The following is a 15,694-nucleotide window of genomic DNA, read 5'->3' on the forward strand; positions in this document are numbered from 1 at the left end:
ATGATGACGGAAGTGAGTGCTACGGGGCGGTAGTCGTTTAGCTCAGTTACCTTAGCTTTCTTGGGAACAGGAACAATGGTGGCCCTCTTGAAGCATGTGGGAACAGCACACTGGTATAGGGATTGATTGAATATGTCCGTAAACACACCAGCCAGCTGGTCTGCGCATGCTCTGAGGGCGCGGCTGGGGATGCCGTCTGGGCCTGCAGCCTTGCGAGGGTTAACATGTTTAAATGTCTTACTCACCTCGGCTGCAGTGAAGGAGAGACCGCATGTTTTCGTTGCAGGCCGTGTCAGTGGCACTGTATTGTCCTCAAAGCGGGCAAAAAAGTTATTTAGTCTGCCTGGGAGCAAGACATCCTGGTCCGTGACTGGGCTGGGTTTCTTCTTGTAGTCTGTGATTGACTGTAGACCCTGCCACATGCCTCTTGTGTCTGAGCCGTTGAATTGAGATTCTACTTTGTCTCTGTACTGACGCTTAGATTGTTTGATAGCCTTGCGGAGGGAATAGCTGCACTGTTTGTATTCAGTCATGTTGCCAGACACCTTGCCCTGATTAAAAGCAGTGGTTCGCGCTTTCAGTTTCACGCGAATGCTGCCATCAATCCACGGTTTCTGGTTTGGGAATGTTTTAATCGTTGCTATGGGAACGACATCTTCAACGCACGTTCTAATGAACTCGCACACCGAATCAGCATATTCGTCAATGTTGTTATCTGACGCAATACGAAACATATCCCAGTCCACGTGATGGAAGCAGTCTTGGAGTGTGGAATCAGATTGGTCGGACCAGCGTTGGACAGACCTCAGCGCGGGAGCCTCTTGTTTAAGTTTCTGTCTGTAGGCAGGGATCAACAAAATGGAGTCGTGGTCAGCTTTTCCGAAAGGGGGGCGGGGCAGGGCCTTATATGCATCGCGGAAGTTAGAATAGCAGTGATCCAGGGTTTTACCAGCCCTGGTTGTGCAATCGATATGCTGATAGAATTTAGGGAGTCTTGTTTTCAGATTAGCCTTGTTAAAATCCCCAGCTACAATAAATGCAGCCTCCGGATAAATGGATTCCAGTTTGCAAAGAGTCAAATAAAGTTTGTTCAGAGCCATCGATGTGTCTGCTTGGGGGGGGATATATACGGCTGTGATTATAATCGAAGAGAATTCTCTTGGTAGATAATGCGGTCTACATTTGATTGTGAGGAATTCTAAATCAGGTGAACAGAAGGATTTGAGTTCCTGTATGTTTCTTTCATCACACCATGTCTCGTTAGCCATAAGGCATACGCCCCCGCCACTCTTCTTACCAGAAAGATGTTTGTTTCTGTCGGCGCGATGCGTGGAGAAACCCGTTGGCTGCACCGCCTCGGATAGCGTCTCTCCAGTGAGCCATGTTTCCGTGAAGCAAAGAACGTTACAGTCTCTGATGTCTCTCTGGAATGCTACCCTTGCTCGGATTTCATCAACCTTGTTGTCAAGAGACCAGACATTGGCAAGAAGAATGCTGGGGAGTGGTGCACGGTGTGCCCGTCTCCGGAGTCTGACCAGAAGACCGCCTCGTTTCCCTCTTTTTCGGAGTCGTTTTTTTGGGTCGCTGCATGGGATCCATTCCGTTGTCCTGTTTGAAAGGCAGAACACAGGATCCGCATCGCGAAAAACATATTCTTGGTCGTACTGATGGTGAGTTGACGCTGATCTTATATTCTAGTTCTTCTCGACTGTATGTCATGAAACCTAAGATGACCTGGGGTACTAATGTAAGAAATAACAGGTAGAGAACTATATAGGGCCCTGGTAAGGTAGTGGACTATATAGGGCCCTGGTAAGGTACCAATGTAAGAAATAACATGTAGTGGACTATATAGGGCCCTGGTAAGGTAGTGAACTATATAGGGCCCTGGTAAGGTAGTGAACTATATAGGGCCCTGGTAAGGTACTAATGTAAGAAATAACAGGTAGTGGACTATATAGGGCCCTGGTAAGGTAGTGAACTATATAGGGCCCTGGTAAGGTAGTGAACTATATAGGGCCCTGGTAAGGTAGTGGACTATATAGGGCCCTGGTAAGGTAGTGGACTATATAGGGCCCTGGTAAGGTAGTGGACTATATAGGGCCCTGGTAAGGTAGTGGACTATATAGGGCCCTGGTAAGGTAGTGGACTATATAGGGCCCTGGTAAGGTAGTGGACTATATAGGGCCCTGGTAAGGTAGTGGACTATATAGGGCCCTGGTAAGGTAGTGGAGTGGACTATATAGGGCCCTGGTAAGGTACCAATGTAAGAAATAACATGTAGTGGACTATATAGGGCCCTGGTAAGGTAGTGAACTATATAGGGCCCTGGTAAGGTACTAATGTAAGGAATAACAGGTAGTGGACTATATAGGGCCCTGGTAAGGTACTAATGTAAGGAATAACAGGTCAGAGACTACTATTATGACCACCAATCAGAGACTACTATGATGGCCACCAATCAGAGACTACTATGATGACCACCAATCAGAGACTACTATTATGACCACCAATCAGAGACTACTATGATGGCCACCAATCAGAGACTACTATGATGACCACCAATCAGAGACTACTATGATGACCACCAATCAGAGAACTATGATGACCACCAATCAGAGACTACTATGATGACCACCAATCAGAGACTACTATGATGACCACCAATCAGAGACTACTATGATGACCACCCTGGTAAGAGACTACTATGATGACCACCAATCAGAGACTACTATGATGGCCACCAATCAGGTCAGAGACTACTATGATGACCACCAATCAGAGACTACTATGATGACCACCAATCAGAGACTACTATGATCAGAGACCACCAATCAGAGACTACTATGATGACCACCAATAAGAGACTACTATGATGACCACCAATCAGAGACTACTATGATGGCCACCAATCAGAGACTACTATGATGACCACCAATCAGAGACTACTATGATGACCACCAATCAGAGACTACTATGATGACCACCAATCAGAGACTACTATGATGACCACCAATCAGAGACTACTATGATGACCACCAATCAGAGACTACTATGATGACCACCAATCAGAGACTACTATGATGACCACCAATAAGAGACTACTATGATGACCACCAATCAGAGACTACTATGATGGCCACCAATCAGAGACTACTATGATGACCACCAATCAGAGACTACTATGATGACCACCAATCAGAGACTACTATGATGACCACCAATCAGAGACTACTATGATGACCACCAATCAGAGACTACTATGATGACCACCAATCAGAGACTACTATGATGACCACCAATCAGAGACTACTATGATGACCACCAATCAGAGACTACTATGATGACCACCAATCAGAGACTACTATGATGACCACCAATCAGAGACTACTATGATGACACACCACAGACATTTGATGGATCCTTTGTGTCTTCTGCCTCTTCAGGGGAAAGGAATCCAAACGTCACTGAAAGTAAAAGTAAAAAGTAATCACATTGTTACTGAGTTTGGGGAATCAAAAAAGTGACATGACATGATTTGATAATTTTGGACAGGTAACTAGTAACTAACAGATTACATTTAGAAAGTAACCTAGCCAACGCTGCTCCCACTAGTCCAGACTTCCTCTTTCCCTCTGCCAACTGGCCTCTCTCTCTCTTTTTCTCACTCCTTGTTATTCTGCCAGCTGTGCTGGCAGCTACACTCTTGCGCTCTACACGTTTTGTGAGGGTGTGTTTTGACGTGGTTGCTGTTTGGTAGGTAGGTGTGTGTGTGTGTGTACGATGTGATCATGTCAATATTTTCCTTTGTAGCTCAGGGGGTGTTTGTCACCGGTGTGGAATGTGTGAGTTACCTCTGACCTCTAATCCCAGAGTTGCACAGTGAACCTTTAACTCTCACCTTCTCTCACTCGCTCTCTCTCCCCTCCTCTCTTTCTTCCTCTCTTTCCCTCCCTCCCTCATCACTCTCTCTCTCAATTCAATTTTCTTTACAGTCATGTATTTGCAGAATAAACCGTGAAAGAGAAACAGCACCACTTTGTCGATCATGTCCCGTTGGTAGTGTAACGGATGTGAAACGGCTAGCTTAGTTAGCGGTGTGCGTTGGTAGGATAGATGAAAGCCGTTTGCCCCAATGCTTTGCCAACTTTTCCATTTCAAATGATAAATGGTACAATGTAACATCTGGTACAGCCTCCTACATCCCTTGGTGAGCACATCCTCTTCATATTGAACTAGTAACACTCCCCAGCCTCCTACATCCCTTGGTGAGAACATCCTCTTCATATTGAACTAGCAACACTCCCCAGCCTCCTACATCCTCTTCATATTGAACTAGTGACACTCCCCAGCCTCCTACATCCCTTGGTGAGAACATCCTCTTCATATTGAACTAGTAACACTCCCCAGCCTCCTACATCCTCTTCATATTGAACTAGCAACACTCCCCAGCCTCCTACATCCTCTTCATATTGAACTAGTAACACTCCCCAGCCTCCTACATCCTCTTCATATTGAACTAGTAACACTCCCCAGCCTCCTACATCCTCTTCATATTGAACTAGTAACACTCCCCAGCCTCCTACATCCTCTTCATATTGAACTAGCAACACTCCCCAGCCTCCTACATCCTCTTCATATTGAACTAGCAACACTCCCCAGCCTCCTACATCCTCTTCATATTGAACTAGCAACACTCCCCAGCCTCCTACATCCTCTTCATATTGAACTAGTAACACTCCCCAGCCTCCTACATCCTCTTCATATTGAACTAGCAACACTCCCCAGCCTCCTACATCCTCTTCATATTGAACTAGCAACACTCCCCAGCCTCCTACATCCTCTTCATATTGAACTAGCAACACTCCCCAGCCTCCTACATCCTCTTCATATTGAACTAGTAACAGTCCCCAGCCTCCTACATCCCTTGGTGAGCACATCCTCTTCATATTGAACTAGCAACACTCCCCAGCCTCCTACATCCTCTTCATATTGAACTAGTAACACTCCCCAGCCTCCTACATCCCTTGGTGAGCACATCCTCTTCATATTGAACTAGCAACACTCCCCAGCCTCCTACATCCTCTTCATATTGAACTAGTAACACTCCCCAGCCTCCTACATCCCTTGGTGAGCACATCCTCTTCATATTGAACTAGCAACACTCCCCAGCCTCCTACATCCCTTGGTGAGCATCCTCTTCATATTGAACTAGTAACAGTCCCCAGCCTCCTACATCCCTTGGTGAGCATCCTCTTCATATTGAACTAGTAACACTCCCCAGCCTCCTACATCCCTTGGTGAGCACATCCTCTTCATATTGAACTAGTAACAGTCCCCAGCCTCCTACATCCCTTGGTGAGCACATCCTCTTCATATTGAACTAGTAACACTCCCCAGCCTCCTACATCCCTTGGTGAGCACATCCTCTTCATATTGAACTAGTAACACTCCCCAGCCTCCTACATCCCTTGGTGAGCACATCCTCTTCATATTGAACTAGCAACACTCCCCAGAGTCCCGCAAAAGCATAGGCTACCTTCATTTGTGTAGTAAACGGCCTGAACTTGTATTTGACCTTGTCTCGCCGTCTTTATCTAGGCCAGACACCTTGATCTAGCAAGAACTGCCTCCACGCTGTCCTCATTTCCCTACCAAGTAAAGAGCAGGGTGGCTGGGAATGCCAGTGTGTGCCTGACGTTCTTCTCGTGTAGTTGTTTCTTGGCCAGTTCCTTGGACAGGGACTAGAGACAGGGACGAAAGACAGGGACGAAAGACAGCCGCTTCCCCCTGAACGCCACCCTTTTCGTTCGTTGCTTTAAGTACCTCGTCCCAGGCTGTAGATAGTAGGAAGCAGATGAGAACCGTCAGGCATGGATAAGCTGCCATGGGTTTGTTCAATCCATCCCCATCCATCCTCCACTGTAGAAACCTGTCCCTCAGCCCATCCATCCTCCACTGTAGAAACCTGTCCCTCAGCCCATCCATCCTCCACTGTAGAAACCTGTCCCTCTGCCCCATCCATCCATCCTCCACTGTAGAAACCTGTCCCTCAGCCCCATCCATCCTCCACTGTAGAAACCTGTCCCTCAGCCCCATCCATCCATCCTCTACTGTAGAAACCTGTCCCTCAGCCCCATCCATCCTCCACTGTAGAAACCTGTCCCTCTGCCCCATCCATCCTCCACTGTAGAAACCTGTCCCTCAGCCCCATCCATCCTCCACTGTAGAAACCTGTCCCTCTGCCCCATCCATCCATCCTCCACTGTAGAAACCTGTCCCTCTGCTCCATCCATCCATCCTCCACTGTAGAAACCTGTCCCTCTGCTCCATCCATCCATCCTCCACTGTAGAAACCTGTCCCTCTGCTCCATCCATCCATCCTCCACTGTAGAAACCTGTCCCTCAGCCCCATCCATCCATCCTCCACTGTAGAAACCTGTCCCTCAGCCCCATCCATCCATCCTCCACTGTAGAAACCTGTCCCTCAGCCCCATCCATCCATCCTCCACTGTAGAAACCTGTCCCTCAGCCCCATCCATCCTCCACTGTAGAAACCTGTACCTCAGCCCATCCATCCTCCACTGTAGAAACCTGTACCTCAGCCCATCCATCCTCCACTGTAGAAACCTGTCCTCAGCCCCATCCATCCTCTACTGTAGAAACCTGTCCCTCAGCCCCATCCATCCATCCTCCACTGTAGAAACCTGTCCCTCAGCCCCATCCATCCTCCACTGTAGAAACCTGTCCCTCAGCCCCATCCATCCTCCACTGTAGAAACCTGTCCCTCTGCTCCATCCATCCTCCACTGTAGAAACCTGTCCCTCAGCCCCATCCATCCTCTACTGTAGAAACCTGTCCCTCAGCCCCATCCATCCTCCACTGTAGAAACCTGTCCCTCAGCCCCATCCATCCATCCTCCACTGTAGAAACCTGTCCCTCAGCCCCATCCATCCTCCACTGTAGAAACCTGTCCCTCAGCCCCATCCATCCTCCACTGTAGAAACCTGTCCCTCTGCTCCATCCATCCATCCTCCACTGTAGAAACCTGTCCCTCAGCCCCATCCATCCATCCTCCACTGTAGAAACCTGTCCCTCAGCCCCATCCATCCTCTACTGTAGAAACCTGTCCCTCAGCCCCATCCATCCTCCACTGTAGAAACCTGTCCCTCTGCTCCATCCATCCATCCTCCACTGTAGAAACCTGTCCCTCTGCTCCATCCATCCATCCATCCTCCACTGTAGAAACCTGTCCCTCTGCTCCATCCATCCATCCATCCTCCACTGTAGAAACCTGTCCCTCAGCCCCATCCATCCATCCTCCACTGTAGAAACCTGTCCCTCTGCTCCATCCATCCATCCTCCACTGTAGAAACCTGTCCCTCAGCCCCATCCATCCATCCTCCACTGTAGAAACCTGTCCCTCTGCCCATCCATCCATCCTCCACTGTAGAAACCTGTCCCTCTGCCCCATCCATCCATCCTCCACTGTAGAAACCTGTCCCTCTGCCCCATCCATCCATCCTCCCTGTAGAAACCTGTCCCTCTGCCCCATCCATCCATCCTCCACTGTAGAAACCTGTCCCTCTGCCCCATCCATCCATCCTCCCTGTAGAAACCTGTCCCTCTGCCCCATCCATCCATCCATCCTCCACTGTAGAAACCTGTCCCTCAGCCCCATCCATCCATCCTCCACTGTAGAAACCTGTCCCTCTGCCCCATCCATCCTCCACTGTAGAAACCTGTCCCTCAGCCCCATCCATCCATCCTCCACTGTAGAAACCTGTCCCTCTGCCCCATCCATCCTCCACTGTAGAAACCTGTCCCTCAGCCCCATCCATCCATCCTCCACTGTAGAAACCTGTCCCTCTGCCCCATCCATCCTCTACTGTAGAAACCTGTCCCTCTGCCCCATCCATCCTCTACTGTAGAAACCTGTCCCTCTGCCCCATCCATCCTCTACTGTAGAAACCTGTCCCTCAGCCCCATCCATCCTCCACTGTAGAAACCTGTCCCTCAGCCCCATCCATCCTCCACTGTAGAAACCTGTCCCTCAGCCCCATCCATCCATCCTCCACTGTAGAAACCTGTCCCTCAGCCCCATCCATCCATCCTCCACTGTAGAAACCTGTCCCTCAGCCCCATCCATCCATCCTCCACTGTAGAAACCTGTCCCTCAGCCCCATCCATCCATCCTCCACTGTAGAAACCTGTCCCTCAGCCCCATCCATCCCCCAATATAAACTGTACTTCAAGTCAATATATTAAGACAGAAATGTAAGTGTATGCCGTTGAATTTCAGTATTTACATGAGGGTATTAGATCTCTAAAGTACTGCCATCAGTATTTACATGAGGGTATTAGGAGATCTCTAAAGTACTGCCGTCAGTATTTACATGAGGGTGTTAGATCTCTAAAGTACTGCCGTCAGTCTTTACATGAGGGTATTAGATCTCTAAAGTACTGCCATCAGTATTTACATGAGGGTATTAGGAGATCTCTAAAGTACTGCCGTCAGTATTTACATGAGGGTATTAGGAGATCTCTAAAGTACTGCCATCAGTATTTACATGAGGGTATTAGATCTCTAAAGTACTGCCGTCAGTATTTACATGAGGGTGTTAGATCTCTAAAGTACTGCCGTCAGTCTTTACATGAGGGTATTAGATCTCTAAAGTACTGCCATCAGTATTTACATGAGGGTATTAGGAGATCTCTAAAGTACTGCCGTCAGTATTTACATGAGGGTGTTAGGAGATCTCTAAAGTACTGGCATCAGTATTTACATGAGGGTATTAGGAGATCTCTAAAGTACTGCCATCAGTATTTACATGAGGGTGTTAGGAGATCTCTAAAGTACTGCCGTCAGTATTTACATGAGGGTGTTAGATCTCTAAAGTACTGCCGTCAGTATTTACATGAGGGTATTAGGAGATCTCTAAAGTACTGCCGTCAGTATTTACATGAGGGTGTTAGATCTCTAAAGTACTGCCGTCAGTATTTACATGAGGGTATTAGATCTCTAAAGTACTGCCGTCAGTATTTACATGAGGGTATTAGGAGATCTCTAAAGTACTGCCATCAGTATTTACATGAGGGTGTTAGGAGATCTCTAAAGTACTGCCGTCAGTATTTACATGAGGGTGTTAGGAGATCTCTAAAGTACTGGCATCAGTATTTACATGAGGGTATTAGGAGATCTCTAAAGTACTGCCATCAGTATTTACATGAGGGTGTTAGGAGATCTCTAAAGTACTGCCGTCAGTATTTACATGAGGGTGTTAGATCTCTAAAGTACTGCCGTCAGTATTTACATGAGGGTATTAGGAGATCTCTAAAGTACTGCCGTCAGTATTTACATGAGGGTGTTAGGAGATCTCTAAAGTACTGCCGTCAGTATTTACATGAGGGTGTTAGATCTCTAAAGTACTGCCGTCAGTATTTACATGAGGGTATTAGGAGATCTCTAAAGTACTGCCATCAGTATTTACATGAGGGTGTTAGATCTCTAAAGTACTGCCGTCAGTATTTACATGAGGGTATTAGGAGATCTCTAAAGTACTGCCGTCAGTATTTACATGAGGGTATTAGGAGATCTCTAAAGTACTGCCGTCAGTATTTACATGAGGGTATTAGGAGATCTCTAAAGTACTGCCATCAGTATTTACATGAGGGTATTAGGAGATCTCTAAAGTACTGCCGTCAGTATTTACATGAGGGTGTTAGATCTCTAAAGTACTGCCGTCAGTATTTACATGAGGGTATTAGATCTCTAAAGTACTGCCGTCAGTATTTACATGAGGGTATTAGATCTCTAAAGTACTGCCGTCAGTATTTACATGAGGGTGTTAGATCTCTAAAGTACTGCCGTCAGTATTTACATGAGGGTGTTAGATCTCTAAAGTACTGCCATCAGTATTTACATGAGGGTATTAGATCTCTAAAGTACTGCCATCAGTATTTACATGAGGGTATTAGATCTCTAAAGTACTGCCGTCAGTATTTACATGAGGGTATTAGATCTCTAAAGTACTGCCGTCAGTATTTACATGAGGGTATTAGATCTCTAAAGTACTGCCATCAGTATTTACATGAGGGTGTTAGGAGATCTCTAAAGTACTGCCGTCAGTATTTACATGAGGGTGTTAGATCTCTAAAGTACTGCCGTCAGTATTTACATGAGGGTGTTAGATCTCTAAAGTACTGCCGTCAGTATTTACATGAGGGTATTAGATCTCTAAAGTACTGCCGTCAGTATTTACATGAGGGTGTTAGGAGATCTCTAAAGTACTGCCGTCAGTATTTACATGAGGGTGTTAGATCTCTAAAGTACTGCCGTCAGTATTTACATGAGGGTGTTAGGAGATCTCTAAAGTACTGCTATCAGTATTTACATGAGGGTGTTAGGAGATCTCTAAAGTACTGCCGTCAGTATTTACATGAGGGTGTTAGGAGATCTCTAAAGTACTGCCGTCTTTTTCGGTGTCCAACATGACTCTGGTTTGTTTTTGCTCAATTTCAATCGTGCTTCTTTCGCCATTTTGTCTGAATATATAGTTGATGTTTTGTACTGCCAGATTGATGCCTTCTTGACTGAGTGAATGTGGTATCCAGAAAGTTATCTAAGAGTGTTTGGATATTTTGGTTCCAGGTTGCTTTCTGGTATTTCTCTGTGCTGTTTTGGGCCCATCTGTATGAATGTCTGATGTTGTACAGCTGACTGGGCTGTGAATGTCTGGTTGTTTCCATGTCTGTTCTTTTGAGGAACAACGTAATTCGGCTGTGATCAGATGTTTTTATTGACAGAGCTGTATTTCTGTGATAGTTCCTCTCTGTAGCCTGTGGGACAGTGAGTGACAACGCCGTACACCTCCTGCATAATGACGACGTCAACATCTTGACCATTTTCTCATAAACTCCAGTGCTGAACTCTTCAGTCCAAAGGTTGATGAGTTTAGGCCCTGAATGTTCCACATGTTAACTGATAGTGATTTCATGTTGCAGAAAGAAAGAATAGCAGTGAGAAAGACAGTAACTACTGAGTTGTTAAGAGTGATCAACAGGACAGTCCAAAATATACTAACTGCCGAGTGATCAGCTGAGTGATCAACAGGAGTAGGGGTTAGAGAGTAGGGTCTAGAGAGTAGAGAGTAGGAGCTAGAGATTAGGGGCTAGAGAGTAGAGAGTAGGAGCTAGAGAGTAGAGAGTAGGAGCTAGAGATTAGGGGCTAGAGAGTAGAGAGTAGGGGCTAGAGAGTAGAGAGTAGGAGCTAGAGATTAGGGGCTAGAGAGTAGGAGCTAGAGATTAGGGGCTAGAGAGTAGGGGCTAGAGATTAGGGGCTAGAGAGTAGAGAGTAGGGGCTAGAGAGTAGGGGCTAGAGAGTAGGGGCTAGAGAGTAGGAGCTAGAGATTAGGGGCTAGAGAGTAGGGGCTAGAGAGTAGAGGCTAGAGATTAGGGACTAGAGAGTAGGGGCTAGAGAGTAGGAGCTAGAGATTAGGGGCTAGAGAGTAGGGGCTAGAGAGTAGGGGCTAGAGAGTAGGAGCTAGAGATTAGGGGCTAGAGAGTAGGGGCTAGAGAGTAGAGAGTAGGGGCTAGAGAGTAGAGAGTAGGAGCTAGAGATTAGGGGCTAGAGAGTAGAGAGTAGGAGCTAGAGATTAGGGGGTAGAGGGTAGGGGCTGGAGAGTAGGGGCTAGAGAGTAGAGGGTAGGGGCTAGAGAGTAGAGAGTAGATTTTAGGAGCTAGAGAGTAGAGAGTAGGGGCTGGAGATTAGGGGCTAGAGAGTAGGAGCTAGAGATTAGGGGCTAGAGAGTAGGGGCTAGAGAGTAGAGAGTAGGGGCTAGAGAGTAGAGAGTAGGAGCTAGAGATTAGGGGCTAGAGAGTAGAGAGTAGGAGCTAGAGATTAGGGGCTAGATAGTAGGAGCTAGAGATTAGGGGCTAGAGAGTAGAGAGTAGGGGCTAGAGAGTAGAGAGTAGGGGCTAGAGAGTAGAGGGTTGGGGGCTAGAGAGTAGATTTTAGGAGCTAGAGAGTAGAAAGTAGGGGCTAGAGATTAGGGGCTAGAGAGTAGGAGCTAGAGATTAGGGGCTAGAGGTAAGAGAGTAGGGGCTAGAGCGTAGAGGGTAGGGGCTAGAGAGTAGAGAGTAGGGGCTAGAGAGTAGAGAGTAGGGGCTAGAGAGTAGGGGCTAGAGATTGGGTGCAGAGATTAGGGACTAGAGAGTAGGGGCTAGAGAGTAGGGGCTAGAGGGTAGAGAGTAGGGTCTAGAGAGTAGAGAGTAGAGGTTAGAGAGTAGAGATTAGGGGCTAGAGAGTAGGGGCTGGAGAGTAGGCTAGAGAGTAGGGGTTAGGGGCTAGGGGGTAGGGGCTAGAGAGTAGGGGTTAGAGAGTAGGGGTCAGAGAGTAGGGGCTAGAGAGTAGGGGCTAGAGGGTAGGGGCTAGAGATTAGGGGCTAGAGATTAGAGAGTAGGGGTTAGAGAGTAGATAGTAGAGGCTAGAGAGGAGGGGCTAGAGAGTAGAGAGTAGTGGTTAGAGAGTAGAGAGTAGGGGTTAGAGAGTAGGGGCTAGAGAGTAGAGATTAGGGGCTAGAGATTAGGGGCAAGAGGGTAGGGGCTAGAGAGTAGGGGTTAGAGAGTAGAGGGTAGGGGCTAGAGAGTAGAGAGTAGGGGTTAGAGAGTAGAGAGTAGGGGTTAGAGAGTAGAGAGTAGGGGGTAGAGAGTAGGGGTTAGAGAGTAGGGGTTAGAGAGTAGAGAGTAGGGGTTTGAGAGTGGAGAGTAGGGGTTAGAGTGTAGAGAGTAGGGGTTAGAGAGTAAGGGTTAGGGAGTAGAGAGTAGAGAGTAGGGGCTAGAGAGTAGAGGCTAGAGATTAGGGACTAGAGAGTAGGGGCTAGAGAGTAGGAGCTAGAGATTAGGGACTAGAGAGTAGGGGCTAGAGAGTAGGGGCTAGAGAGTAGGAGCTAGAGATTAGGGGCTAGAGAGTAGGGGCTAGAGAGTAGAGAGTAGGGGCTAGAGAGTAGAGAGTAGGAGCTAGAGATTAGGGGCTAGAGAGTAGAGAGTAGGAGCTAGAGATTAGGGGGTAGAGAGTAGGAGCTAGAGATTAGGGGCTAGAGAGTAGGGGCTAGAAAGTAGAGGGTAGGGGCTGGAGAGTAGGGGCTAGAGAGTAGAGGGTAGGGGCTAGAGAGTAGAGAGTAGATTTTAGGAGCTAGAGAGTAGAGAGTAGGGGCTGGAGATTAGGGGCTAGAGAGTAGGAGCTAGAGATTAGGGGCTAGAGAGTAGGGGCTAGAGAGTAGAGAGTAGGGGCTAGAGAGTAGAGAGTAGGAGCTAGAGATTAGGGGCTAGATAGTAGGAGCTAGAGATTAGGGGCTAGAGAGTAGAGAGTAGGGGCTAGAGAGTAGAGAGTAGGGGCTAGAGAGTAGAGGGTTGGGGGCTAGAGAGTAGATTTTAGGAGCTAGAGAGTAGAAAGTAGGGGCTAGAGATTAGGGGCTAGAGAGTAGGAGCTAGAGATTAGGGGCTAGAGACTAGAGAGTAGGGGCTAGAGAGTAGGAGCTAGAGATTAGGGGCTAGAGGTAAGAGAGTAGGGGCTAGAGCGTAGAGGGTAGGGGCTAGAGAGTAGAGAGTAGGGGCTAGAGAGTAGAGAGTAGGGGCTAGAGAGTAGGGGCTAGAGATTGGGTGCAGAGATTAGGGACTAGAGAGTAGGGGCTAGAGAGTAGGGGCTAGAGGGTAGAGAGTAGGGTCTAGAGAGTAGAGAGTAGAGGTTAGAGAGTAGAGATTAGGGGCTAGAGAGTAGGGGCTGGAGAGTAGGCTAGAGAGTAGGGGTTAGGGGCTAGGGGGTAGGGGCTAGAGAGTAGGGGTTAGAGAGTAGGGGTCAGAGAGTAGGGGCTAGAGAGTAGGGGCTAGAGGGTAGGGGCTAGAGATTAGGGGCTAGAGATTAGAGAGTAGGGGTTAGAGAGTAGATAGTAGAGGCTAGAGAGGAGGGGCTAGAGAGTAGAGAGTAGTGGTTAGAGAGTAGAGAGTAGGGGTTAGAGAGTAGGGGCTAGAGAGTAGAGATTAGGGGCTAGAGATTAGGGGCAAGAGGGTAGGGGCTAGAGAGTAGGGGTTAGAGAGTAGAGGGTAGGGGCTAGAGAGTAGAGAGTAGGGGTTAGAGAGTAGAGAGTAGGGGTTAGAGAGTAGAGAGGGGGTAGAGAGTAGGGGTTAGAGAGTAGGGGTTAGAGAGAGTAGAGAGTAGGGGGGTTAGAGTGTAGAGAGTAGGGGTTAGAGAGTAAGGGTTAGGGAGTAGAGAGTAGAGAGTAGGGGCTAGAGAGTAGAGAGCAGGGGTAAGACCCAGCGCACCCCACAGGCCCCACCCACCACCTGAGCTTTGCCACCTCCATCAGACTGGACCGGCCCCAGCCTACTACCCCACACCAGACCCCCACCTCCATCAGACTGGACCGGGCCCAGTCTACTAACCCACACCAGACCCCCACCTCCATCAGGCTGGACCGGCCGCAGCCTACTACCCCACACCAGACCCCCACCTCCATCAGACTGGACCGGGCCCAGTCTACTAACCCACACCAGACCCCCACCTCCATCAGGCTGGACCGGGCCCAGTCTACTACCCCACACCACACCCCCACCTCCATCAGGCTGGACCGGGCCCAGTCTACTAACCCACACCAGACCCCCACCTCCATCAGGCTGGACCGGGCCCAGTCTACTACCCCACACCAGACCCCCACCTCTACCAGACTGGACCGGCCCCAGCCTACTACCCCACACCAGACCAGAGAGGACAACCCAGGGCCCAGAACTGGCTCCCCTCCACTCCACAGGGCCCAACAGCAGGAGCAGCGCAGCTGAGCGGAGGTCCTCAGAGGACAGGAGGATGGAGTGAGATTCAACAGCTCCTCCAATACATCTACACTAAACACAGACACAGCTATTGTGCTAAAATAAATTATTTCTACTGTCCTGTAGAAACAACTCAGTAGTTAGGAGTTACTGTATTTAGGGCTGTCCTCTTTATTGCACTCTGAATAACTCAGTAGTTACTGTATTTTGGACTGTCTTGTTTATCTCACTGAACAATTCAGTAGTTAGTAGTTACTGTATTTTGTCCAGTCTGGTAGAGGTGGGGGTCTGGTGTGGGGTAATGGACTGGGCCCGGGCCAGTCTGGTAGAGGTGGGGGTCTGGTGTGGGGTAGTAGACTGGGCCCGGTCCAGTCTGGTAGAGGTGGGGGTCTGGTGTGGGGTAGTAGACTGGGCCCGGGCCAGTCTGGTAGAGGTGGGGGTCTGTTGTGGGGTAGTAGACTGGGCCCGATCCAGTCTGGTAGAGGTGGTGGTCTGGTGTGGGGTAGTAGACTGGGCCCGGTCCAGTCTGGTAGAGGTGGTGGTCTGGTGTGGGGTAGTAGACTGGGCCCGGTCCAGTCTGGTAGAGGTGGGGGTCTGGTGTGGGGTAGTAGACTGGGCCCGGTCCAGTCTGGTAGAGGTGGTGGTGTTTGTCTACCAAGTGCCACGTCCTTTAGAGACTTGGCAAACATCCCTACTGTCTCCTTCCTCAGGTGGGAGTGGTCGTGCAGATGCTCTGGGGTGGGTGGTGAGCAACGTGTACGTTCTGGAGTAGGCCACACCCTCTGGTGATGTCAGCATTGACATTCTGAATGGTACCGGGTACCGAAAGTCTTTGCGGGGCAGCAGAGTGGAGATGGTGATGTGGGAGTTG

The 15,694-nt window shown here is 48.7% G+C and overlaps 2 protein-coding genes across 23 annotated transcripts in view; one reads left to right on the top strand and one right to left on the bottom strand.

The window, feature by feature from the left end:
- The window catches only part of LOC118379821 (7SK snRNA methylphosphate capping enzyme-like), a 37,460-nt gene that overhangs the window by 10,109 nt on the left and 11,657 nt on the right, over positions 1-15,694 (top strand). The window contains exon 3 of the mRNA XM_052460713.1: positions 14,327-14,824. Coding sequence (XP_052316673.1) covers positions 14,327-14,824 — 498 coding nt within the window. The remainder of the gene's footprint in view (positions 1-14,326; positions 14,825-15,694) is intronic.
- LOC127906581 (uncharacterized) lies at positions 5,941-8,409 on the bottom strand. 22 transcript variants are annotated; one of them, XR_008061955.1, is made up of 4 exons: positions 7,743-8,409; positions 6,819-6,892; positions 6,235-6,357; positions 5,941-6,197 (listed from the first exon to the last, which is right to left on the bottom strand). XR_008061955.1 is itself a non-coding variant. In XM_052458849.1 (4 exons), the coding sequence occupies exons 1-4, from the start codon at positions 7,880-7,882 to the stop codon at positions 6,205-6,207; spliced, it is 909 nt and encodes a 302-aa protein (XP_052314809.1). In that variant the 5' UTR covers positions 7,883-8,409; the 3' UTR covers positions 5,941-6,204. The 22 variants fall into 22 exon arrangements, 5 of the variants coding, with proteins under 5 accessions (XP_052314809.1, XP_052314808.1, XP_052314805.1 ...); XR_008061953.1 differs by having other exon boundaries at positions 6,235-6,398; XR_008061962.1 differs by lacking the exon at positions 6,819-6,892 and adding an exon at positions 7,090-7,163.

This window comes from Oncorhynchus keta, chromosome 13, assembly GCF_023373465.1.
Source record: "Oncorhynchus keta strain PuntledgeMale-10-30-2019 chromosome 13, Oket_V2, whole genome shotgun sequence".
Taxonomy (NCBI): Eukaryota; Metazoa; Chordata; class Actinopteri; order Salmoniformes; family Salmonidae; genus Oncorhynchus; species Oncorhynchus keta.

Bases quoted from the DNA above. Each gene is read 5' to 3' on its own strand.
- LOC127906581 (XM_052458845.1), bottom strand. From the start codon at position 7,882: ATGGATGGGGCAGAGGGACAGGTTTCTACAGTGGAGGATGGATGGATG. The intron at 7,090-7,204 runs GTTTCTACAGTG...GCTGAGGGACAG, and splicing joins TGGATGGAGCAGAGGGACAG to GTTTCTACAGTGGAGGATGG. The intron at 6,481-7,007 runs GTTTCTACAGTG...GCTGAGGGACAG, and splicing joins TGGATGGAGCAGAGGGACAG to GTTTCTACAGTGGAGGATGG.